At 39.8% G+C, this 26,728-nt stretch overlaps 1 protein-coding gene and 1 pseudogene across 2 annotated transcripts in view; one reads left to right on the top strand and one right to left on the bottom strand.

The window, feature by feature from the left end:
• Nucleotides 1-26,728, top strand: part of Rexo5 (RNA exonuclease 5) — a gene marked incomplete at its 5' end in the record, with an annotated part of 37,907 nt that overhangs the window by 4,472 nt on the left and 6,707 nt on the right. Inside the window, 13 exon segments of one of the 2 annotated variants that reach the window (XM_008843848.3) lie at nt 2,127-2,270; nt 7,084-7,172; nt 8,292-8,407; nt 9,538-9,676; nt 9,834-9,928; nt 12,580-12,682; nt 15,765-15,868; nt 16,977-17,091; nt 20,819-20,923; nt 21,691-21,828; nt 25,462-25,554; nt 26,096-26,312; nt 26,516-26,703. In XM_008843848.3, coding sequence (XP_008842070.1) covers nt 2,127-2,270; nt 7,084-7,172; nt 8,292-8,407; nt 9,538-9,676; nt 9,834-9,928; nt 12,580-12,682; nt 15,765-15,868; nt 16,977-17,091; nt 20,819-20,923; nt 21,691-21,828; nt 25,462-25,554; nt 26,096-26,312; nt 26,516-26,703 — 1,646 coding nt within the window. 2 annotated transcript variants of the gene reach the window in all.
• On the bottom strand, nt 13,268-13,797 carry LOC103742784 (annotated as a pseudogene).

Below are 26,728 nucleotides of genomic sequence, written 5' to 3'. Positions count from 1 at the left end.
TTCCATTTTTACTTGCCTGCTGGGCAGGTTTCTTGGTTATTCCGCTCTCCTCTCAGCTATAACAACTAGAACATTGTTCTTAGTCACAAATAGGAGGTTTCCTCCTGCAAGTCTTGATTGTTATGCATTTTTTTGCCAGCATTCTCGAGTTTTAGAATTCTACTTCCGTTGACTCCCTGTACAGCTCTGCTGTGCATGGCTTACTCCTTCTACTCCAGGAAATCCCCACTAAGATTCCACATCATCAGAAAAACCTTCCCTGATCACTCTGTATAAACATACGACAGTAACTGTTTTCCTTGTCTGGCAGTCCCCTTCTCTCTCACTCTTGTGTTTTTATCTATAGTGCTTATCCCTACTTGATATATTAAATATTTTCTATCTTCCAAACTTGAACTTAAATTCCACAGGAAATTTTATTGGTTTTTTACATTGGTTAGAAATGCTAAGCTTATAATAAGCACTCGTAAATAGTTTCTTGAATTATCTTATGTTTAGCATCGTCTATATATTCCTTTCCCGTTTGTCCCCTTGGCCTCCTCACTATAGGCTCCAGTTCTATTTTTGCCAGGATTACTATAAAGCCTTTTCTAGTTTCTCTCTGCTCCGTTTTCGACACATATTTGAGGTTGATGTTGTTCTTTTTAAAAAAAAGATGAATTTTTATATAAGTGTTTTGCTTGCCTGTATGTATGTGTACTTGGTATATGTGCAGTGTTCTTGGAGGCCAGAAGAGGCTGATGGGGCCGCCATGTGGGTGCTGGGAATTGAACTCTGCAAGAGCATCAAGTGCTCTTAACCACTGAGCCATCGCCCCAGGACTGAGGTCGGTATTTCTTTTTTTTTTTAATTTTATTTTTATTTTATGTGTCTGAGTGTATTGCCTGCATATGTGTAAGTGCACTCGTCTTATGCAATGCCCACAGAGGTCAGAAGAGGGAGTCGGATTCCCTTGGAACTAGAACTATGGATGCACAGTGGTTAAGATCACTGCAGGTTTAGTTCCTAGCCCCCATATAGCAGCTCACAACCATTCCCTAACTCCAGTACCAGGGATTCTGATGCCCTCTTCTGGCCTGTGCAGGCATTACACACATGGGTACACTTACAGGCAGGCAAAACACTCATACACATGAGACAAAAATAAATTAATAAAAAGTGTATTTATTTATTTTTATTTTATGTGAATGAGTGTATTGCCTGCCTATATGTAAGTGCACCCATGTCATGCAATGCCCTTGGAAATCAGAAGAGGGCACTGAATTCCCCTGGAACTGGAGTTATGGAGCGTTGTTAGCTATCTTGTGGGTATTGGGAATTGAATCCTGGTCCTCTGCAAGAGCAGCCAGTGCTCCTAATTGCAGAGCCATCTCTCCAACTCCAGCTGATTTCTTAAGATACTCTTTTCATTTTGTCACTTCCCTTCTCCATAAGTTTTATTGCTCTCCATTACGTATTGGGTGATAGACCAAAGCCCAAACTCTTGAGCCTGGCACACATAATGGCATTGCATTTATTTTTATCTCCCTCTTTCAACTTCACTCAGAATTTTTTTCCTTCCTTAGCAATCTGCCACTGCCAAGCCAAGTTCTGTACATTCTGTTTTACTTGGAAAGTCTTCTACTGTGATACATTGGCTTTTTTATTGTAAGGACCAGATAGCCACCTTAAAAAAAATAAATAAATAAATAAAAAACAAAAAAACACTGTTTGAAGGACACACATTGACTAGAAAGCCATCTAGAAGCTAAGTACTTCTAATGAAGAGTCATCTCCATCCCTTTTCTGCAGACAAAGCAAGTTTTCAAAGTGGTTGTTTCTCTGCATTTTCTAGTTAAGTTTCTGGAAGCAAGCAAGGTTCATCAACATAATTACTCTTGTACCATTTAATAATGTCTTGGCAAAAACAAAGTCGTTGGTCAGTTTATAGATGAGTCAAGTTCACATACGAAATCCATTCACTCCCTGGTTAAGGGACAGGCTGATGCCGCTTTTGTAGGTGGCAGGAGGTTCAATAAATTAAGCTAAACCAGGTCATAAGGCTTGTGCAGTAGGTGCCTTTACCCACTGGCCTTCCTGAGGTTTTACACATTCTGATATATATTCAACTGTCTTTGTTGTTTCAGGAACTTTGCTTTCTGCCACTTTGAAAGCCAGCACCAACCCACAGAATGACCCCATCGTTCAAAAGTATGGCTATGAGCAAGTGGGTGTGACCAGATGCCTTCTGACCAAAGAAGAAATGGAGAGGTTTCACTTTCCTTTACAAGGTTTGCTTAAACTTGGTCTAATATTGCTGACAGTTTGTTTAAATACTTTTGTTGAGCCACGTGTGGTGGCACACACTTGGGAGACAGGCATGTGGATCTCCATGAGTTGAAGGCCTGCCTGATCTACATGGAGAGTTCGAGGCCAGCCTGGTCTACATAGTAAGTTCCAAGACAACCGGGGTTACACAGTAAGGACCCCCGCCCCCGCCGCCGAAAGAAAAACCCAGAGATCTTTTGTTGAAACTTCATTTTCATTTTTTTCTGACTGCTTTTGGACTAGCTTATTTTTATATCTCATCTTCTAATGCAGAAATACTTGAAGTGTGGGATGTGTACCATGGTTGGCAAAGTGAGGATTTTAGGTGGGACATGAACCAAGGCTTTAATAGCATTAAAATATTTATTTTTTGAGATAGGTTCTCATGTGTAGCCCAGGCTGGTCTTCCAACACATGAAGATCCATTTACATCTACCTCCTAGAGTGCTGGGATTCAAGGTATGCACCACTATGCCTGGCATGTTAAAATAGTTAATGAAAGTTCTGTTTCATTTTCTTTCATTCCTCCTTAGTCTACCAGAAAGACTCAATACGTCTTTAATATTTTAAGATTTCCTCCAGGCTGAGGAGATGGCTCAGTTGATAAAGCGCTTGGCATGTAAGCCTGAGGACCAGAATTCAGATCCCTCGTACCCACATAAATGCCACTGAGTGTGGCAGCATGCTTATAATCCCTGCACTCTAAGGGTGGATTCCTGCACCAGTCTGGCTCATCATATTAACCGAATTGACAAGTTCTAGGTTCAAATGAGAAATCCTGTCCTGATATATAAGATAGAGGGTAAAGGGTGAGGAAGAAAACAAACGTCAAACTGGCCTCCACATACATACACCCATAGAGATGCAAATATAGGTACACACATGGGCGTACCATATACCGATACACACTAAATTAAAAGTAAGACTTCTCTAATATTCTTAATCCTCTAGTTCCACCCCTCATTTCTTTAACAGTAGAGAGGGTCTATCCTCAGAGTTTTGGTCAGTTCTAGAGCAAGAATTTAATAAAAATACTTGATTTTATTTTCCTATTTCCTCTTAATTAGCGATAATGATGATTAGATTTCCTTTTTTCTTTGTTTCTTTTTCCAGTGTTGGGGATCAAACATAGGGCGTTGTGTATATTAGGTCACTGAGCTACACCCTCAATCCTAAAAAATTTCCTTTTAAAAAAAAGTCTTGGGCTGGCAAGATAGCTCAGCAGGTTAAAGGCACTTGCTCCCAAGCCAGACAGCCTGAGTTTGGTTCCTGGGACCCACATTGGTAGAAGGAGAGAACCAATTCCGATGTGCCTGTGGGTGCGCCTGCATGTGCGCACACACACACACACACACACACACTAAATGTAATAAAAAAAATTTTTAAATTCTTATTGGGGGGGCTGGAGAGATGCCTCAGCGATTAAGAATGTTTCTTCCTCTATCAGAAGGTCAGAGTTCATATCCCAGCATCCACATCAGATGACTCAACAAATGCCTATAACTCCAGCTCTAAGGTATCAGGGCCCCCTTTCTGACCTCTGTGGGCATGTGCTCACACCCACACAAATAAATCTTTTTTTAAAAAAAAATGTCTTACTGGGCAAGGTGTGGTGGCATACTCCTTTAATCCCAGCACTTGGGAGGCAAAGGCAGGTGGATCTCTGTGAGATCGAGCCAGCCTGGTCTACATAGTGAGTTCCAGGCCAGCTGGGGCTACAGGGAGGCCCTGTCTCAAAAAAAAAAAAAAACAGAAAAAAAAAGAATGTCTTGTTGGTGCTGAGAAGATGGCTTAGTCCGTAGATTGTGGCCACGAATGCATGTGGACCTGAGTTTAGATCCCCAGCATCTATATAAAAAGCCAGGTACAATAGCATGTCCCATTAATTCCAGCACTGGGGCAGCATGTACAGGCAGATCCCTGGAGCTCCCTGGACAGCCATTGTAGCCAAATCAATGAGCTCCAGGTTTAATAAGAGACACTGTCTCACAAAATAAGGTGGTGAATGATTTAAAAAGATACTAGACTTGACCTCTGACCTCCACACACAGGTGTGCACAGGTACACATACTTGTGCATGTGTTCACACAAACCTAGGCACATCTTACTGAAATATAAGTAACAGATCTGGGGATGCAGGTCAGTAATAGAGTTCTTTAGCCTAGCATGCATGAGGCCTTGGATTTGATCTCCAGTGTTGCAAAAAAAAAAAAAAGATGCACATATAAAATTAGCATACTAAGGCTGGGCGTGGTGGCACACGCCTTTATTTCCAGCACTTGGGAGGCAGAGGCAGGCAGATCTCTGTGACGTCAAGGCCAGCCTGGTCTACATAGTGAGTTCTAGGACAGCTGGGGCTACAGGGAGACCCTGTCTCAAAAAGACAAAAAAAAAAAAAAAATTTAGCGTACTATACAATTCACTCATAAGTATATAATTTAGTATTTTTATGTTCATAGTTACACAAGTGTGTATTACCATAAGTTAGAAAGAAACCCAGTAATAGCATTTTCTTCTTACCTGCCCTAGTCTTAGGCAGCCATTAATTTTTTATATTTTATTATGTGAAACATGTTTTTTAAAAAACTGGTTTCTTTCACTTCATGTTTTCAAGGTTTATCTGTGCTGTACTATATAGTGGTACTTTGGTTATTTTCAGTACCTCACGATAGCCTGTGTATAAGCATGCTTTAAATGTATTTGTCCATCAGATGGTATATGTGATGTTTCTACTTTTATAACCTATGAAAGATGCTGCTATAAACATTAAGGTACAAGGGTTTTGTGTAGATACATGCCTTCGTTTCTTTTAGATATACACTTAGTTGTATAATCGTTAGACCACATGATAGTTTTCTGCTTGTGTTTTTGAGGGACTGTCAGACTGTTTGCCAAAGCAGCTGTGCCGTTTTACATTCTTTTTAGTAATGTATGAGGATCCTAATTTCCTCACAGCCTCACCAAAACTCGTTATCTTTTCATGTTGGTTGATATTGTTATCTTGTGACTTCATTTGCATTCCCCTGATGATTTTGATCATCTTTTCATATATCTTTGGCAAATTGTCTATTGAGAACCTTTGTCCATTTTTAAATTGAATTATCTTTTTATTACTCAATTATTGGAGTTATTTATTCTAGATGTATAAATTTAAGAGAGAAAGCCATCTGTGAAATGAGTTAAAATTTACTTCATGTATTTATAGAATTGCCATAGGATTAAATCAGTGTCCAAAAGGTAGTTACTATTGTATCTGACATGAATATTGTTTAAATGTTAGTATTTTTTGTGATTTGTGCCACTAATAGTATAGATAAGGTTGAATAGCAATTATAGTGTTTCCCAGATTTGGGGATATCTTCCTTTTCTGGTATACAGTAGATTTTGATTGTTTTCTTTGTTGGCTTGTTTTCTTTGAGATGGGGGTCTCCTTGTAGCCTCCCCCTTCCCCCAGCTGGCCTGGAACTTTCTTTGGAGGCCAGGCTGGCCTTGATCTCACAGAGATCCACCTGCCTCTGCCTCTGGAGTGCTGGGATTAAAGGCGTGCACCACCATGCCCGGCAATTTTGATTCTTTTTGTTTGTTTTTTTATTAGCATATAGTACTTATACATAAAAATGGGTTTCACCATGATATTTTCTTACATATATGTAATTTTTTTTCATCATATTCATTCCTCACTACCCTGCCTCAAACCCCTCAACGTCCGCTGATCCCCTTCCTCTTCCTCTTCCCAACTAGGCCCCCATCTACTTTTATAATTTTTGTCGTGGTTGCTTATAAGAGCATGAGCGTTTTACCAGTGGCTATACCACTGGAGAAAATGTTCCTCCCTCCCCAGAATCTATGAACTGCCTTGTAGATCTTCGAAGATGGTAGATTTTAATCCTTAATGACTCAAATGTTTGGGGGTCAATGAACTGAATATGCCTGGTTGTTGATGTAGGCTACAGAATGGAGTTTCCTAAAGCTGTGTTGAACCTCTGTAGGGAAATTTCAGGTTATGATCCCTGAAAATTGAATAAAATTTCTGAATAGTGATTACAAAGAAATCTCAAGGATAGAATTGGAGGTGAGGATGCACAGTGAAAGTTGCTCAGACTTTCTGCCTGCTATATAGTCTTTTTAGGTAATCTACTATGGTGCAGTAAGTCTCTTTACTGTTTTCTCTTGCTTTATTTAGAAAAGAAAAATGTGGAGCTGAAGAGTTGGTTCAGCAGTTAAGAGTGTGTACTGCTCTTGCAGAGGACCTGAGTTGGGTTCCTAGAACCCTTATAGGGCGGTTCCCAATCCCCTGTAACTCTAGTATCAGGGTTTCTGACACCCACTTCTGGACTCTGGGCACCTGCACTCACATGTGCACAAACCCACACACAGACACACAATATTAAAAAAACTTAAAAAAAAAGAAAAAAATGCCACTTGGAATCATTTGCATATGTTATTCATTCCTAGTACCTCTGTGAGAAGTGTCTAATAACTTTGGGTTAATCTCTTCTCATAAGAAAAAGGAATTGTTTCTTGGTAGCTTCCAGGAGGTCCAGGCCCTAAGACCCCCTGTAGTAGCAGTCTGCAGTTTTCATTCAAAATGTTAAAATGAGTGAATGGAGAAAAACTTAGCACAGAGATTGCCTCTCATTCAGTCTTTATATTTCAAGTCTGTAACAGAGAAAGTTCCCATGTGACAATGTTTCAGTTTCCCCAGATGAAGCTAAAGAATAATGCTCATTATTCTAGTAAATAGTTCTAGCAAATATTCTGTTCTTTTCCTTCTAGGTTCTCCCAGCTGTGAAGACTTTATCCTTACCAAGTGTAATGGTTCTGTAACAGATAGTAGCCCTCTCTTTGGACTTGACTGTGAAATGGTAAGTAACACTTTTGGTTTTTCAGAGCATGTTGCAAACTAGATTATTTCTTGAGTTCAGTGCACCAGTGAACCGGTACGTTTCAGTTACAGTATTCAGTTTAAATAGAAGAAAATAGACTGATGAAAAACTTGGGTCTGTGTTTCAGATGAAAGATTAGTGCAAGTTTTCTAACAAGTTTTTACTTATTACCTGAAATTGTTTTTCCTGGTTGTTTGGTTTTTGTTGTTGTTGTTGTTGTTGTTGAACAATGTCTCATTATGTAGTCCAGGCTGGCCTCAAACTCACTGTGTAGACCAGGTTGGCCTCAAACTCACAGAGAACCTTTGCCTCCCAAGTGCTGGGATTAAGGTGTGTACCACCATCCCCAACTTGATTGTTGGTTTTTTAACAGATAATTCTACTCTCATTGCTGCCATAAAGACTCTGCCTTAATTACTGTTGGCTTGGTCTAGGTTTGCACATTGAAGATTAGAAATAGAATGCCCCTGCTTCAGCAGCACCTCTTTCATTTTATTTTGCTGAACTTGGGTAAATCTTCAAAAGGCAGCACATCCTTTTCCTATACTGTTTGTTTTCTGGCCTTGCCTGGTAATGACTGTCACCTTGTGTAAGTCCCCTAACCTCTCTCAGCCTTAGCTTTTCTGCTTGTGATGTGGATAGTAAAGCCTTCTCCAGCACTTTAGAGTGTGCTTAATAAAAGTAGTGATGCTTAACCATAATAGTAGCTATAATACATGGTCCATAGAAGATAGATACACTCATGATTGAAGCTATTATCTCCGTCTCCTTTTTCATAAAGACAGGATCTCCCTGTATGGCACAGGTTAGCTTTGAACTTTCTTCTCTTGCCCAAACCTCCCTGACCATTTGTCTTCCCTAAAAAAAAATAGCATTTCCTGAAGAAATTATACTGTGTTGCTTCCATTGAACATAATATTCAACAAATGGCCTAACTTTATTTTATACAAAGTGAATCCTCTAGTAAGCAAATGTCTTTACAGTTGCTGCCAGGAACTCTGGCTAGCTGATGGTGGGTGCTAGTTGATACACAATAGATAATAAGAGGAAGTAAGAGCTTTTGCAGTTCAACATGCTGAATGCATTTTTGTCTTTTAGTGCCTTACATCCAAGGGGAGAGAACTAACACGTGTCTCACTTGTGACTGATGGTGGACATTGTGTTATGGATGAACTGGTCAAACCTGATGACAAGATTCTGGACTACCTTACCTGGTATTCTCTACCTCACCTGCCTCTAGCTCTTCTCTGCCCATCACTCCAGAATGGAACCTGACTTAACAAGAATGTCCACAGCTTCTGCTGTTGTGTTTTGTCTACTTATTTTCAAAGAAAAGGCTAGGTCAACATGTGGATATATGTTAATGCTAAAATTATACAATGTCGTGTATAATATTTTACCCTTAGTCTTTAATCTTTCTGTGATATTAAATCAGCAGAATATTATTTTCTTTCTCCTACAGTCCTGCAGTTGTATTCATTTTCTAGCAACTGCCAGATCTTAGAGGGAGATTTATTTATTATTTTTAAAAATTTTTTGGAGACAGGGTCATACTGTATAGCTCTGACTGGCCTGGAACTTGCTATGTAGCCCAGGTTGGCATGAACTAACTCACAGAGATCTGCCTGCCTTTGACCTCCCAAGTGCTGGAATTAAATGTATATACCACCTACTTAGGCTCAGGTAGATAAGCTGTTCTATTAGCAGGCTGGAAATAGTGCTGTGCGGCAAAGATGTGTGTAAAAGCACGTTTGTCATAGTATTACAAAAGTATGAGAATATAAATGTCTTTTAAAAAGACACTACAGGGTGTGGTGGTGCACAGGAGGCAGAGGCCAGCAGATGTCCCTGAGATTGATACCAGCCTGGTCTACACAGCATGTTACAGGACACCTGGAGCTACAGGGAAATCCTGTCTCAAAAAAGCTAAAAATGAAACAAAACAAAATAAACCTGAAAAGACAATGTAAATGTCTGCAATTAGACAATTAGAGGATTTGTTTTTAAAAATTATATAATATGTGAAAATGTATATATATAATATATAATATGTATAGTATGTGAAAATTTACTATGTATAAATAATATTAATCACAAGCAGCACATATGAAATATATCCATGAATGTCCCCAAAATATGGAAGTATATTTATTAAAATGTAAAAAGGAATAATCTTTGGGTAATGAAGTTATGGTTCATTTTTAATTTCCTCTGCTTATTTGTATTTTCAACCTTTTTCATTACAGGCATATATTACATAGAACTTTTATTATTTTTTGAAAAAAGAGTTTCCTGTGAGGAAAAACTGATATTATGGTCTGTCCATTTCTCTCTCTATTGAAAGTTTTTCAGGAATCACGAAGAAGATTCTTAACCCAGTGACAACCAAACTCAAAGATGTGCAGAAGCTGTTAAGAGAGCTCCTTCCTCCTGAGGCTGTGTTAGTGGGCCACTCTCTAGACCAGGATCTCAGAGCATTGAAAGTGTGTATCTGATTAAGACTTTGTTCTCTAGTACCGATGCATGTTCGATGTAGCTCAGATTGTGACGCCTTGGTGCTTCTACTCCTGGCTCCCTTCTCCTTCCCCCTTTTTTCCCTTCAGCATAAGATGCTACTCATTCATTCTCTTTCCTCTTCAGATGATACATCCACATGTTATTGATACCTCACTGCTTTATATTGGAAAGCAGGCCAGAAGATTTAAGCTACAGTTCTTAGCCAAAGTTATTTTGGGGTAGGTTTATACATAAAATGTCCTGATAAATTACATGTAATGTATATTATCTAATTCAGTTTCTGTTTTCCCTCTTAGTTTATAAATATTACTCCTTCTGTTTCTTATGAAATGTAGACATTATGGGACTACAAGTGGGCCTCATGCTGTAGGGCCAGCTACTTTGAAGGCTGAGACAGGAGATTCATAAGTTTAAGGCTTGCTTGGGCTACAAAGTGAGCTCAAGACCAGCTTAGTCAACTTAGTAAAACTGTCTTAAAAAGAAAATTTTTAAAACAAAGAGGGTCTGAGCAACAATGTGGTTTAGAGGGTTCAAGGCATTTGCTGCCAAGTCTGATGAACTTGAGTTCCATCCCTGGGACCCACGTGGTAGAAGAAGAGAACCAATTCCTATAGATAATCCTCTGACCTACACACATACCATGGCACACATACACCCACTCTAGTGGTAGAGCACTTGTCTAGCATATATAAGGCCCTAGATTGAATTGTTACAGAAAAATCCTTCAAGCAGCTAAGGATAGAGTCAGAAACCTGGTTTAATCTTTTCACATGTATGTGGTCTAAATATTAACAATAAAGACTTCAACATTTCTGGGCCCCAGACAGAAGTATGGGGATTCTATAAGTATGGGCATGGTTGAACAGGCCTTTAATCCTAGCCTTCAGGAGACTAAGGCAGGTGGATCTCTGAAATTGAGGCAACTCTGGTCTACATTGCAAATTCCAGGCATGCTGGGGCTACAGGATGGTCTTGTCTCAAAAAGACCAAGAAAAAAAAATGATAGAAAATAAGCTGTTTTCTGCCATTATTTTACTGCTGACACCTGGGCCCTATGTCTCTTTTTCATGATGGCTCATATTAGCTCAGGAAAAATTCCTTCCTGAGTTAACCCATCATAGCTTACAAAATAGATAACCCAGTTGTGGGTCAGGACATCTGCCCCCTTTGATCTATAGGTAGGCCAAGCTAATTGGACTAGGAGTCGATCAAACAGTCATTGCAGTTTACAAAAACAGATATCAACAGGCAGAAGTTTAGTTATCTGTCACATTTGATCTGTACTTTTCTTGGGCTAATTGGACCAGTTTCCTCATTAAACCATTTGGTGAACTTTCCATTTTCTTAGTTTTACATCTTTATCAACAGACATAGCAAGTAGAAAGCATCACAGAGCTTCAAGGTATTACAAAGTACTAAAATATCACTGAGTAGTGAAACAAAAAGAAACTACAAAGTAGTCAAACTTAAAAGAAGATTATGTAAGAATATAGTTAGGAGGGCATGGTTGAGCAGGCCTTTAATCCTAGCCTTCAGGAGACTAAGGCAGGTGGATCTCTGAAACTGAGGCAACTCTGGTCTATATTGTAAGTTCCAGGCCTGCTGGGGCTACAGGAAGGTCTTGTCTCAAAAAGACCAAAAAAAAAAAGAAAATGAGAATAGTTTTAATTATAAGAATGTAACTTCTTGGGGCTGGAGAGATGGCTCAGTGCTTAAGAGCACTGACTGCTGTTGCAGAGGACCTGGGTTTAATTCTCAGCAGCCACATGGCAGCTAAAAACCATCTGTAACTCCAGTTCCAGGGGATCCCACACCCTCTTCTGACCTCCATGGGCATTGTGTGACACAGGTGCACCTACCTACATGCAAGCAATACACTCATACATAATGAAATAAAAAGAATAATAAAAAAAAGAATTAACTTCTTAACACAGCAGTACCATAGAAGAAAAGATGCCATGGAAATAGAGAGGGACATGCATTCACAGTGGACACTTAATAGATAGAACCAGGTGGGGCAGCCCAGAAAGTTCATTGAAAAGCAAAATGTAGGGGCTGGAGAGATGGCTCAGTTGTTAAGAGCACAAGCTGTACTTCCAGAGGACCGAGGTTCGATTCCCAGCACCACATGGTGGCTAACAACCATCTGTAACTCCAGTTCTAGGGGAATCTGATGCCTTCTTCTGACCTCTGCAGGCATTCCATGACATGGGTGCACTTATATGCATGCAGGCAATATATTCATACACATAAGACAAAAATAAATTAAAAAATTTTAAATCAAAATGTAGCATACCTATATTGAATATATCTTGTAGTTTTGAAGCACACAAGTGCAAAGATGTTCATTATAAAATGGTTCAAAATAGGAAGAAAAAAGGCTAAAAATATTCTAGAGGATGAATGATGGTTATCTGTGCTATTGAACACTCTGTTGTTCAAACAACTGTGATTAGCACTGTGTGTGCTACTGTGGAAAATTCTAAGGTATTACTTAGACTAAAATGCAGTTGTAGATTATATTTAGATAGGCATATTGATACACATGTATGCTTAAGAATTTTTAAAAACAACCAAGAAAAGATTGAAATATATCTATACTTGTATACGAATAGAAAACTTATAGAAGGAAACTTTAAACAGTTGATGCATCTAAGAATGGCTGGCTGGGAAGGTAGGCAAGAGACTTCGTTGTCTAGCCTTTTGGCATACATACTGTAGACAAAGCCATTCCTGATGGTTCTGAATGCCTAGTAACTCTTGGGGCTTGACAGGTGAGAAGAGAAGAGGAATCTTGATTGCTGTAATGTGAATTTGATTATCACAATAGTGAAGCTTTATGTACAGTGATTATGTCTTCACTTTCTAGGAAAGATATACAGTGTTCAAACAAGCTTGGTCATGATGCCATAGAAGATGCTAGAACAGCACTTGAATTGGCTCAGTATTTTCTTAAGCATGGACCACAGAAGGTTAGTATCTTTGGTCTGTATATTTGTTTTTGTTAATACTATGAGACTGGGGGCTGGAGAGATGGCTCAGTGGTTAAGAACACTGGTTGTTCTTGCAGAAGACCCGGATTTGAATCCCAGCACCCACATAGCAGCTAACAACTGTTTGTAACTCCAGTTCCAGGGGATCCAATAGCCTCTCTGTCCTCCGCGGGCATTGCACGACGGGAGTGCACTTACCTACATGCAGGCAATACACACATAAAATAAAAATAATAAATATTAAAAAAAAATATGAGACTGGATCAGATATTTATAGATTATTATTTCTGCTGTTATCTTTCTTTAAAAAAATAGGAATATGACTGAGATTAAAATTGAGACCAGTGTTGCTAACATAATGTAGTAGCTGAGCACATAGCCTCTAAGGTTTGGCTTATCTGTTTTTAAATGTAGGCCTATATCAACCACCAGTTGCTCTGAACAGCTTGTTTTAAATCTATAAAATGAGAATACACACTTTGCCTGGGATATTGTTGAGGGTAAATAAGATAGCTGTGTGTAAAGCTCTTAACACAGTGTATTGAATATATTAAGCACCATGCTGGTGGTGATGACCATTGGAACTGATACTAATTAAGAGAATTTTTTTGATGACAAAACCAAATCCAGTCTATTTATTTAAATGTACATTGTACATAAGTTACAAATTCTCTCTTCTGCCACTCAACTTTTCTGGAAAAGTCGTTATTTCTTCCTTGATTCTGATTTCTGTAAGTAGTGTGAAGTTACTGTGTTTGAAGGTTATTGCTGACCTGTTTGTTGGTGTTCCTGGCTAGGCACCAGGCTAGGCCAGTGGAAGTTGTATCAGAAGTGTCTCCCAAAAGGGAGGTGCGCACAGGGATGGAGTCATAGCGCCTGCACATGGCCACCTCGAGGTTGCACAGATGTGGCATGGCCTCCACCCACAGGGAGAGCAAGACCATCAGCCACATGGTGTGGAAGTGGACAAGCTGCTCCAACAGCCTCACGCTGAAGTTGTGAAGCCACAAATCCATGCCCATGGAGGCCAGTAACTGGTCTATACTACCTGCCTCTGGGGCCACAGTGCAAAGAGCAGGCCTGTAGCCTATGCCAACGCCAGCAGCAAGACCTGAGCCAAGAATTACTTTTTTGAAAACTATAGAGTTGTGCTCACTTAGAGTGGAAGGACACACCATTGTTCCAACAGCAGTTCAGTGAATATGGATTTGAAGAGGATGGTTTCTGAAAGACTTTGTGAAACTCTTGGTGGTGGTGGTTTTTGTGATGCAGTGTCTCACTGTGCACACTAGCTGTCCTATAACTTAGTATATATATACAGCCTAAACTAGCTTCAGATTTGCAGTGATCCTCTTGCTTCTGCCTTCCAAGTGCTGGCAACTTAGGGACAAAAAAGTAGAGATAAGGAAGTAATTTTGGCTAAAGGCAGACTGAAAAAAGTAAAGATACGCAGTCAGGTAACGTAGTACAGTCCCATCTCAGGACGCTGAGCCACAGAGGCCTTGCAGACCAGTCTGTATTTTCAGAGAGGAAAATGAGAGTGACAAGAGGAAGTGGGGAAGGAAAGAAGCGATATAAGGCAGGAATTAAGCGAGACCGAGATGGCCTGCTAAGTTGATATTGGGTATTAAGTAAGGGAGGAATAGATGTGGAGGGGAGAGAGTGGGATGTGAAAACTGCCTGACCTGATGGCTAGGGTTCATTATTGAGTCTGTCATGTCCCTTCCCTGGCTCTCAGAAATCCGTTTAACTTCTGGTAGTTCCTCTATGGCAAGAAGTCTTGTTTTCCTCTCTGGTCTTCCTTTGGATGATTGAATTGCAGACACTGATCCTGTTTGCACAGTGCTTCACAGGTAGATTCTCAAATGCTGGTTATACCTCGTGTTCTTTCTGCTCTGGAGTGGTGAATGCTGACCTTGCCCTACTTGATCTTTTCCAGGGTCTGGTGGGCCACTTGGGGGTGAGGGGATTTTAGTTTTCTGTGAGGTTGCTATGCCAAGTTCTGTCACAAACTTGCTCTGATCCATACAACTCATTGCTGCTCCAACCACGATGGGGGTTGGAAGATGCGTGTTGAGAATCTCTGAATTTCAGCCTCACTAATGATACTGCACTGCTGCCTGGGGGTGTGTTGCTTTCCTCTGGATGCCGCACCATGTTCCAAGTTCTGCCTTGCATTCTTCCTAAGCTTTTCATGGATCCCTTGATCTACCAGGCAATAGCAGTGGTTGGGGAATGATGTGTGTTGTGGATTTCTCAAGTTTAAGACTCCTTACACCTCTGGAGCTGTGTCTGGATTGTGGAAGTACTGACCTTTGCTGGTGGGTTCAGGAAAACTGGGTTTCACCTGTGCCAAGCTCCCCCATTGTTCATTGTTCTTACTGCTTGCTTCAACAGCCAGTCAAAATTAGCATAATTTCTTCATAGAGCCAAGGGTCCACATCCTGTCTCTGGGTTGTTGTGAAACTGTGTGTTTCTCAGTGTGCCAGTTCCCCAGGAGACATGTGGCTGGAGTGTATCTCCTTCACTCAAAGAATAATTATGACTTTTTAAACAAATTTTACTAGTATCCCAGGTTCAAATGGAACAGCTTGGCAGTAGCTCCTCTGGGAATGGTAGGGCACATAGGGAGACTCTAAATGCGTTATTTTTAAAAAAATATATCTCACTTCTCAAGTATACTTTATGAAGAAGAAAAAAAATCAGACTTTTGATGGTTTTGTATTAATATACAAATGTATAATTGTCTTTTTTTGATGTTGCTGTAAAAGGTATTTTCCATTTCCAAAACTTGCATATTTTCAGAGAAATACATTTTAAGGGACTGAATATGAAATAGGAAGAGCCAAAATTGCCATCATTTTTCATTCATCCATCAGTAGCTGGCCACAGATTGCTATTCTTGGCTCAGCAGCCAGCAACCATCTGGTACTATTGCCTGGCAGTGGCAAAGCCATTGTTCTGAGGATGCAGAGACCATCGCACGAGTGGAGTTTTGTTTTTTCACCTCAAATGCAGTACAAAAACTTAAGATGATTGTTGTCACTTAATTTTCTTCTAGATTGCAGAGTTTAACCTGGACGCAGCAGCCAGCCACCAAGAAATGAAAGTAGCAGGCCAAGAGCCAAAAACTACGACAGGAGTTTCTAAGCACTCCAAAGCAAGGTGGTGTTTCCCAGCTAGTTTCCCAATATGTTTGGTGGTCTAAAATTATGTTTTCCATTGAAAATTAAGACACTGGAATAACTGAACCCAAGTTTCATTAGGAAAGATGATAAACTTGTTGGTATTTTTCAGTTAGAAGACTCAATCTACAGTCTTTGATGTAGTGCCCAGATTGGGGAAACACACACATACACACACACACACACACACACACACACACACACACACACACAAATAGACTCATAAAGGGTTTGGTTTTAGACTGTGATGAATGTATCATAATGAATGTGGCTTAAATTTTGATAGAAAACTTTGGGTATATTTCTTGTTTATTTTTCCCCTCCCTGTTAGAGTAACATTGTCTCCTTTGATTTTCTGCAATGATGAAATGTGCTCTCTGGTGTAGTGACCACTAATCACAAATGGCTAATGCATTTGAATAATAGCTTTGTAAAATTGTTTTTGATTAATTGACTTTTATGTGTGTGTTTTGCCTTCATGTACATTAAATACCCAATGTGCACACAAACCCACAGAGGCTGGAAGAGGGCATCATGTGCCAGCTGCGAACCAAACCCAGGTCTTCTGCAAGAGCAGCCAGTGCTCTTAACTGCTGAGCTATCTCTCCAGCCCCCTGAGTTTTTAATTTAATTTTAATTAAATATACCCAGAGTTTTCTATCAAAATTTAAGTCACATCCCAAGAATGTGATACATTCATTATGGTCTAAAATAAAACCCTTTAAGAGTGCGCGCGCGTGTGTGTGTGTGTGTGTGTGTGTGTGTGTCTGTTTGTGTGTTTAAATGTAAATAGCTACATGTTGTGACTACCATATTGAACAGTAGTACAAATAATAAAAATATCAGGTCATAACTTAAAGACTACTTTTTTTTTTCTTTTTGATCTGTGTGTATGTGATCATGTGTACAATTGACTGCAGAGGCCAAAAGAGGGCATCTGATCCCCTGGAGCTGGCATTATGGTTGTGTGCTGCCCATCTTGGATGTTGGGAACTGACATTGGGTCCTCTGCAAGAGCAGGAAGTGCTCTTGACCATTGAGTCATCTCTCTAGCCCTATTCTTATCTTGACCTCTTATTTCTTTACAGTGTTTTAGAATGCCTGGACTCATTGGGTCAGAAGCTCCTTTTCTTGACCCAGGATACAGATGAACTTTCTTCTTTAGGAAACTGTCAAACTATTAAGTGCCCTTCAAATAAAGAGGTGAGTGACCTTTTGAACCTTTGTAGGGTACATTCACAACAGAGGAGAATGCGATCCACGTGTCAAGATATTTTTCATTAGCAACCCTGGCTCCAGTAAGCAAGTCTGCCTTCTGTCTCACATCTTGAATGAAGCACTGTAAGTCTGTTACTGCATAGAAACAGAGCTGTCAGCTGCCAATGTCTGCTTCCAGAGAACAGCAGACCTGTAGCTTGTCCTTGCAGACCACTTAAAATATCCGTTCTGGTATATGGAAATATCTGTTTTCGAGCCTAGCTGTATCTTGTTATATTTTATCATTGCACTCTGTGTGTGTGTGTGTGTGTGTGTGTGTGTGTGTGTGTGTGTGTGTGTAATCTCTCAGAATCTGCCTGTCTCCACCCCTTCACCCCATCCCTAGCATTGGGGTTATAGGGGGGTACAACCATTTCCAACTTTTATGTGTATGTTGGGATCCAAACTAAGTTTGGATCATGCTTGAGCAGCACTCAAGCCCTGTACTACTGAGCCATCTCCCTCACCCCTGAAGTATTCTCTTATTTTCTTTTGGGAATTTATTCGCTATAATTCCTTGTTGTATTATTTTAGTGGTTGTGTTAAGATTTGTAGTATGCTGACATTGATAGTTATTTCCATTTACCTTTATGTAATAGTGCACCTTTTAATGTGTAAGAAGCTCACAGCTGTGTACTTACCTTTCCCTCCCTCCACCCTTAGTGCTCTTGTATTGTGGTTTACTTCTCAATATACATTTAGAGCCTACTCTATACTGTTACTATTTGGTGAGGGTGGGAGGCACTGGATTATTTGTTAAAAGAGATTGTAGTAAGATGCAATGGGTATATTTACCATGTAATTATCACATAATGCACTTCATTCCTTTGCATAAGGCCACATTTTAATTTGGACGGTGCAGGGTCTGCAGACACTAAATTTTTAACAGCTTTTATATATCTAAAATACTCATTTTTTAACTTTTGTGTTTGGAAGATATTTTGACATTTGTTCTTCTTTGGTGCTTTAAAGATCTCACTATATTGTCTTTTAACTTGCATGGTTTCTGAGGAGAAATCTGTTGACTTTTTTTATTCCCCCACATATAAATGTGACTTGTTCTCTGCTTGCATAATTACAGGTTCTTAGCAGTTTAATTATGATGTATTCTGGTGTGACTTTCTAATGTTTCTTGTGCTTGGAGCTTGCTGAGATTTTGAAATCTGGTCTTATTGTTTTCCCTAAATTAGAAAAAAAAATTACCATTGTTTTTTCTAATTTTTTTTTCCACTACCTTCCCCTTGTTTGGAGACTCACACTGTGAGTATGTGAGAGTGCGGGGATTCCCATAGCTCACTGACGCTCTGTTCGTTAGCTCTCCTGTGTCCCAGCACCCTCACATTCTTACACTTTTATCTTTCTCTCTCTTTTATTCTAGATATCTTTCATTGTTAATGTCTTCATGCTCTATAATAATTTCTTATGTGGTATTTAATCTTTTAATAGTCACATCCAGTGTACTTTTACTTCAAACGTTTTTCCATGTATTTTTATTTTGAAATACATAGTTTTATTATTTTAACATGATCACAATCTCACATTAAAAAAACCATTAAGATATCTGTAAAAGGATTTTTTTTTTAAGTTTTAAGGAAGTCACTTGGGCTCTGGGAACCAAATCAGCCATCTTTGTTCCCATATACCAAACAAATCCACCGTGAGTTAAGGCCAAGATGTTGTTTTTGTAGTCCCTTTGGGTTTTCTATCAGGAAAGTAAGTCATGGCTGTAAGAAGGATGGCTTGAGGTAAAATAGGATTCCTTTTCTGTTACCTCTACTTTAATGTGCAAAGCAACAGAAGTGTGGGTGCTAAGCCATAGTATTATTCAAACTTGTCAGTGAGTTCTCTTCTCCAAAGAAGTGTACAGAGCAGAATTCCCCAGGCAAAAGCTCAAGCCACCACATATTCTTACATTCCTCCTGTCTGATATAAGGAGAGCCTCTGCTGCATGCTTTAGCAGTGTGCTCTAAGGAGAACCTCTATTGCATGATGTCCTAGTTTGTTCTTCATTGCTGTGACAGAATACTCTGACCACTACCAACTTGGGGAGGAAAGGGTTTATTTGTCTTATATCTCCCAGGCCACAGTTCATCAAGGAGCCCAAGGTAGGAACTCAGGGCAGGAACCTGGAGACAGGAGCTGGAGCACAGGCCATGGAGGAACACTGCTTACTGGCTTGCTCCCTTGGCCCCTGCTCAGCCTGCTTTCTTATGCAACACAGGCCCACCTGGCCAGCGGTGGCACCACCCACAGTGGGCTGGGCCCGCCCACATCACTCGTCAAGAAGATGCCCTTCAGACATAGCCACAGGCCAGTCCAATAGAGGCAATTTCCCGATTGAGGCTCCCTCAACCCAGGTGTGTCAAGTTGACACTAAAGCTATCCAGCACACATGACAAACGTAATTTTAATCTTAAATGTTAAATTAGCTCTCGGGGATCTTCCAGACCTCTAGTTAATGTAGTCAGACTTTTCAAATTCTGGAATACAGTTATAATGATTTTAACATCCTTACCTATTTGATCATTGGGTCATTTTTGGGTGAAGTTTAAATGATTTTTATCCTTATCCTGAATTGTATTTTTATGCTTCTTTGCATACCTGGTGTTTTTTGTTTATTGCAGGCCAGACACCATGAATTTTACCTTATTGGATACTATATAGTTTTGTGTCTTTGTTATCTTTGCAATTACTCATGAACTTTGCTTTGAATGTGCTTAAGCTTTGTGAAAACACTATTGCTTTTGAATCTTGCACTTAAGATTTTTAGGTAGAACCAAGGCAGTTTTACCCCACTACGAATACAAATCCAAACTTAGTGTTTGATGGTGCATGAGTTATGAAATCTGTGCTCTAGATTTGGGGGCTCTGAACTGTTCCCTACCTTCTGTGAGGTTTTAGAAATGTTCCCTGCCATCCTTTTGAGACTAATATATGTCCTTTATCCAAAGGTGTAATATATTGATGAAATTTTGAAGCAGGGAATTAGAATCGGAGCCTATCTTATTCTCCACTTCACACATCAACCTGGTGTTGGAGTACCTCCAGGAGCAGTATACCCCTTGAAAGATTTAAAACTTAGTACCTTAGCACTCAGGAGGCAGAGGTGGTAGACTTCTGTGAGTTGAAGGCCAGCCTGGTCTACATAGTGAGTTCCAGGCCAGCTGGGGCTACAGGGAGATCCAGTCTCAAAAAGACAAAAGAAAAACACCCCAAACCCCAAAAAACATAGGTTCTAAAGGCTGCTTGCAATAGGGCTTGACACAGCTACCCAGAGGCTGAGGATAGCAATTTCAAGCCCAGCTTGTGCTGTGGATTGAGTTCAAGGCCAAGTTGGGCAATTTAGTAAGACCCTGTCTCAGAGGTGGCTGGAGATCTAACTTAGTAGCACAGCTCTTGCTTGACATGCACAAGACCTTGGGGTCAAGCCCCAGCACCACACAAAACTTAAAAACCCAATGCAGAGAATAACACAGATAAATAGTAAGAGTGTTACCTACACAGCTTTTCTGGGGGACTGTGTTTTCCCTATTTTCCTCTAGACCTGGAACTCAGCCCAGTACTATTTGATAAGAGTAAAATAACAACTACTGTTCCATGTTATTGTGGCTCCCAGAGAGAATGGAGGGAGTACTGGGTTCCTAACTTATCTATGCTGTGCTGGTCTCTTCAGGTGCTTGAGCAAGCCAGAGTGGAAGTCCCTTTGTTTCCCTTCAGTGTTGTACAATTCTCTTTTGAGCCCTTTATGCCTGAATTCACTGAAGAAATGAAGAGAAGGGTAAGTAGATTAATTCTGCTGAACTGTTCATTTGATGGCTCTTCATTTAGGATAGTAATGCACATTTGTTTAAATTTGCATTTATTTCTCCATATTATTTCAACATATGTTAACATTTAAAAAGCATATTTTATAAAAATAGGAATCAGATTAAATATGCTGCTTTGCAACTTTGTGTGTTTGTGTGGTACATGTGTGTGTGTAGGTACACACGCACATGCAGAGGCAAGGACAGAGGCCATTATGGTAGTGTTTTCCTCTGTCACTATCCACCTTATTTTTTGAGACAGGGTCTCTCTCTGAATCTGGAGCTCACTGATTTAAGTAACCTGTCTCCACTTCTGAACACTGGGATTAGAGGCATGTGCCCCTGCACCCAGATTTTCTTGTGGATGTTGGGGATCTGAACTCAGGTCCTCAGGCTTACACTTAGGCAAGCACTGTACCCACTGAGCCATCTCTCCAGCCCCTTGTTAATTGTTTTTTTTAAAGTGTATCTTTTGCTTCTTATTATATTATTACATGACTTATTTTTTTTATTTTTGAGGTCATACTGTGTGTCATACTTATTATTGAGATCATCAAAAAATTTTTCCTAGTATAGTATTGTAGATCCTTAGATGCAGATTCTTGTATATTTGTCAGTTACTTACATCTGTAATGATTATTGACTGTAGACATTGGAAAAGGTCAGTAATACTTTGACTTAGTTTCAGTTCTCTTTCAAAAATGTACCTTTTCATTTTATTCTGTTGTTTTCTCTACAGATGAGGACCAAGTGGACAGAGATGTCAACTGTCTATGCTGGGCCTTTTAGTAAAAATTACAACCTCAGGATGGTGAAGAAGATGTTTAAGAGCTTTGGCCCAGTCCAATCAATAACTGTTATTCTTGAAACTCATAGGGTAAGATAGGAAAACTCAGATTTTTACTTTCTCCGGCTCTGTCTGATGGGACTAGTTGTTGAGCCATATACCTAGTTTTTCCAGATCTTCCATTTTTGTATATTTATGGTTTATGTTTTGCTTAATGAGAAATGTACCATGTAGACTAGTCAAAAGTATGTCTGCTGGTTGAATGTAGCCTTTGCGCCTCCTAAGTGTGACTTCAGATTTAAATGGTGAAATGAAGACTGGTGAGCTGGCATAGCAAGTGAAGGCTAGCAAGTCTGTGACCTGAGTTGATCCCCAGGACTCATGTAGAATGAACCAACTCCACAGATTGTCCTCTGACCTCCACATTCCAGCTGTGGCGCAAACACACATAGATAGGAGAATGTAATTTAAGAACTTTAAAAACTTTTTTTTAATTATTATTTTTATTTTATGTATATGAGTGTATTGCCTGCATGTATTGTAAGTGCACCTGTGTCTTGCAATCCCTGTGGAGGTCAGAAGAAGGCATCGTATCCCTGGAACTGGAGCTACAGATGGTTGTTATCTGCCATGTGGGTGCTGGGAATCAAACCCAGATCCTCTGTAAGAGCAGTTAGTGCTCTTAACCTCTGAGCCATCTCTCCAGCCCCAAGAACTTTAAAACATTTAAAAAGAACAGTGACTTCTCTATTTTAGTAAGTTTTGTAGGGCTTAACTGCATAATAGTTTCATAGCTAAGATCATTTAGGGAGGATTTTTGATTTTTTTTTCCATTTATTTTTGGTGGAATTAGGGATTGAACCTAGAGCCTCAAGCATGTTAGACAAGTACTCTACCACTGAGCTATATTCCTAACCCTTTTTATTTTAGATTGAGATAGGGTCTCACTGAGTAGCTTATGTTGGTGTCAGATTTGCAATCCTTCGCACTCAGCCTTCTGAGTAGTTTGGATAACAGATGTATGCCACCATGCCCAGCTTTGATTTTATTTTAATTTTTTTTAAATGTGTTTTGGTTCTCTAAGGGGCATTGGGCTGGCCAGTAACAAAAACCCCCAGCCTGGTTTTTTTCTCCAATCCTTTAAAGAAAGTTTTGTATTTTTATTATAAAAAGAATATTTTGTGTTTTTATTTATGTAAATGTACTTTAAAGATTTTAATTTAAGGTTTGTAAATAATACATATCATCTTAAATATTCATATAGTGCCAAGGGACTTAATAAGTCAACCTCCATCTTCATGGTCACACCATTATTAAGAGTACGGAAAGAATATAGCTGACATCTAAGGTAGTAACAAGCACATTCTATAGGAAGAGGGAAGACGGCATGAAAAAAATTAAAGGTAGAAATAGGGCACAGTGTGGTGGCACATGCCTTTAATACCAGCATTTGGGAGGCAAATGAATCTCTGTGAGATTGAGGCCAAGCCTGGTCTACATAGTGAGTTTCAGGTCAGCTGGGGCTACAAGAAGACCCTGTCTCAAAAACAACAACAACACAATACAAAACAAAACAACATAACAGTATCTGTAGAAGCTGGGCATTGTGGCACATGGAGGCAGAGGAAGGACAGTCACTGTAAATTCAAGACCAGCTTGATCTACGTAGTGAGTTCTAGGCCAGCTAGGGCTACACAGTGATACTCTTTCTTCAAGGAAGAAAAGAATCTCTACCGAATACTTTGTAGTGAGTGATAATAATGGAGGCTCCAGAGAGAAAACTGAGGTAACTTGAGTAAAGAGTAGTTAAAAGAAAATGTCACTGTCCATATTTGGTACCTTTAGAATGTGGAGCTAAGGCAGCTACTAACATGGTACACTAATAACTATGAAAACAAAGCAAAGACATAAGGACTTCCAAAGTCACCGTAGTATAGAATCCCAGATAGATTAGGATGTGCTTTTCCCAAATCCTTCTGTTCTTATGACTAAAAATACAGATGTTATTATCCCTGAGAAAATGGACTTAGGATTGGGTAGTTTGAGGCAAAAAACCTGTGACCTTTTAGAAGTCTTTATGTTGGCCTTTTCATCGTTATTTGTATAATACACATAACTTGGAATTTACCTTTTTAACCTTTTGAGTGGCCTTAAGTACTGAAGCTGACTGAACGATACCTCCCTAATACAGTAACTGTGCTACTTTCTATGTGAGTTTGGCTCCTCTGTGTACTTCACATCAGTGGAATCATGCTATTTGTCCTGGTTGTACTGGCTCATCGCACTCAATGATTCTATCCATTCTTAGAGAAATCGTCAAGGTTCATCCATGTTGTGGCATGCATCAGAATTTCATTCCTTCTCAAGGCTGAATAACATGTACATGTATACTACATTTTCATTATTTGTTGATCAAGGACATTTAGATTATACCTTTGGCAGTTGTGAACAACACTGCTTTAATGGATGTACAAGTATATGTTCAAGTCTTTTTGTTTCTTCTTTGCTTACACCTAGAAGTGGAACTGATACATCAAATAGTAACTACATTTAATTTTTTATGAAACCAGCATACTCTTTCCCGTATCAGCTGTGCCATTTTATATTCCCACCAGCAAACAAGGGTTCTCATTTCTCACATCCTCACTCACATTTGTTCCCTGCTTTTTCTTAATAGCCATCCTAATGGATATGAAGTGGTATATCACTGCAATTTTGATTTGGATTTCCTTAGTGATTGGTGGTGTTGGGTGTCATTGGCCATGTGTATATCTTCTTTGGCGAATCAAGTGTTTGCCCATTTTATAATCAAGTTGTTTGGGTTTTTGTTGTAAAGTCACAAGAGTTCCCTATAAACTTTGAATGTTAATGTCTTTTTATTTTATGTGTATGAGTGTATTGTCTGCATGTATGTAAGTGCACCCATGTTGTACAATGCCCATGGAGGTCAGAAGAGGGCATCAGATCCCTCACCACTGGAATTTCGGACAGTTGTGGGTGCTGGGACTTAAACCCAGGTCCTCTGCAAGACAGGCAGTGCTCTTAACTGCTGAGCCATCTCTCTAGCCCCCTGAGTGTTAATCTCTTATTATATATGTGGCTTGTAAATAATTTTCTCCTATTTCGTGGGCTGCCTTTTGACTCTCTTGATAGTCTTGATGCATAAAGGCTTTTAATTTTGATGAAATCCAATTTGTCAATTTTTTCTTTTGTTATGACATCATTACCAAAACGATGTCATAAAACTTTTCTATGGGAGGGTTTTTATCTCCATGATGATATGGATCAGATGATTGTAAGGACTGACCTACTCTGAGTCATGAAGCAGAAAAGCAGATGATTTGAAGATGTAGCCTAGCAAGTGGAAGAACTTAGCCTCTCAAGCATACTGAAAAGATGTCTAAAAATCAGGCTAAGAAGAGGAATGAAGTCTGCCTGTGGCTTACATTAATGACTTTAGTGCTTTGCAATAAATTTGAAAAGCAAGTTGGGTAGTAAAGAATTTGTTAGTGCTTTCCTTATACTACCCAGCACAATAGCCTTTGATTTTCAAATGAAAAATTAAAGTTATTGTCTGAAAACCAGTAACTGACAGTCTCTAGTCACTACCTGCATAACCTAGTACAGCAAAGGCATCTGTTCTGGACAGATCTCTTTCCCATCCCCTACCTCCAGCAGTTTGAGTTGGAAAGTAACAGTGGGGAAACCTTGGTCTTTCTACAGCCTCATCTCCGTATACAGTATGAAATCCTGGAAGCCGCCCAGCTGGCTATAGAGACTATGAATGACATTCAGGTAGAAGGCCTCTGCATCAAGGTAGGGTGGTCAAAACCGACAGCAGCCTCTTTCATTCATGCCTGGGTTAGCATAGTCCGTATGTGGTGTCACTAAAACATGGGAGAAACATCCTGGAGATGCCCAGGCACAAGACTCTGTAATGGAATACCTTCAGCCAAGACTGGCAATCTCCTAAGAGTCAATAGCTTTTATATTTTATAAAAACCAGCCTGGGCTGTATTGGGGTCTTCATTGTATTCCTTATTATTATTTAATTCCTAAATGGTTTGTTCTAGCAATTTCTCTGAGTCTACCTATTCCTTTAGCTTTCAGGGGGATGAGATTGTGAAGTTTTTTTGTACAGGTTAACAATTTCATTGTAAATGGCAGGTAGGAAACTGGAGAGAAGAGATTTACATGAAAATATGTTATTTATCATTTAAGTCCCCAATCAGTTCTGTGAGGCAGTTATGAGCCTCCTTACAGATTAGGAAGCGCACAATTAGCTTACTGATACACATCATGCTTGAGGGTTAAAGTGGTGACTTTCCCACCACTCATACCATCTTTCCTTGGTTAGGTGCGTAGGCCTGTGACAGAATTCACCCTTGACTCTGACACCCTTGTGAATGAGCTGGAACAAGATTCTGAGAACCAAGGTACTATTTACCTGGCTGGAGTAAGTGAAACTTTTAAAACACACCTGTTGCAGCAGTCGAACCTCTTCCATGGCCTGGAAGCTATGATCCTGCCTAAAGACGTTAAAAGCAGAAAGCAGAAAAACTACTGTTTCTTGAGTAAGTGTATCATTGAATGTATCCATACAGGAAAATGACATGAGGTCAGAGAAGGGATCACCTGGAGACAAGCTCTCCTGGGGGGTGGACCAGGGCCGGAGCTTCTAATTCTAGCCTATCCCCATGCTTAAGCAGGGGGGCTTATATGTTGATTTGCTTTCTTGGCCCTTAATAACAAATGTTGGGGTTTTTCTTGCTTACAGAGTTCAAAACTTTTGACAACGCCCAGAGAGCTCTTGAGATTCTCACAGGCAAGGACTGGGAGCTGAAAGGCCGGCATGCCCTAACCCTCAGGCACTTCCAAGCATGGCTCAGGGACTTACCTCCTGAACCAGCAAGGCTCATGGGGCTTCAAGTTACACCTCCTCTCTTGGAGAAGCAGGCCTTGCAGGTAAGAAAGGTAAGGAAGTGTGTCC

This window comes from Nannospalax galili, unplaced genomic scaffold (genome assembly GCF_000622305.1).
Source record: "Nannospalax galili isolate Female #2095 unplaced genomic scaffold, S.galili_v1.0 scaffold381, whole genome shotgun sequence".
NCBI classification, from domain to species: Eukaryota; Metazoa; Chordata; class Mammalia; order Rodentia; family Spalacidae; genus Nannospalax; species Nannospalax galili.
Note: the sequence above shows the minus strand (reverse complement) of the source record. Positions and strands in the feature narration are given on the sequence as shown.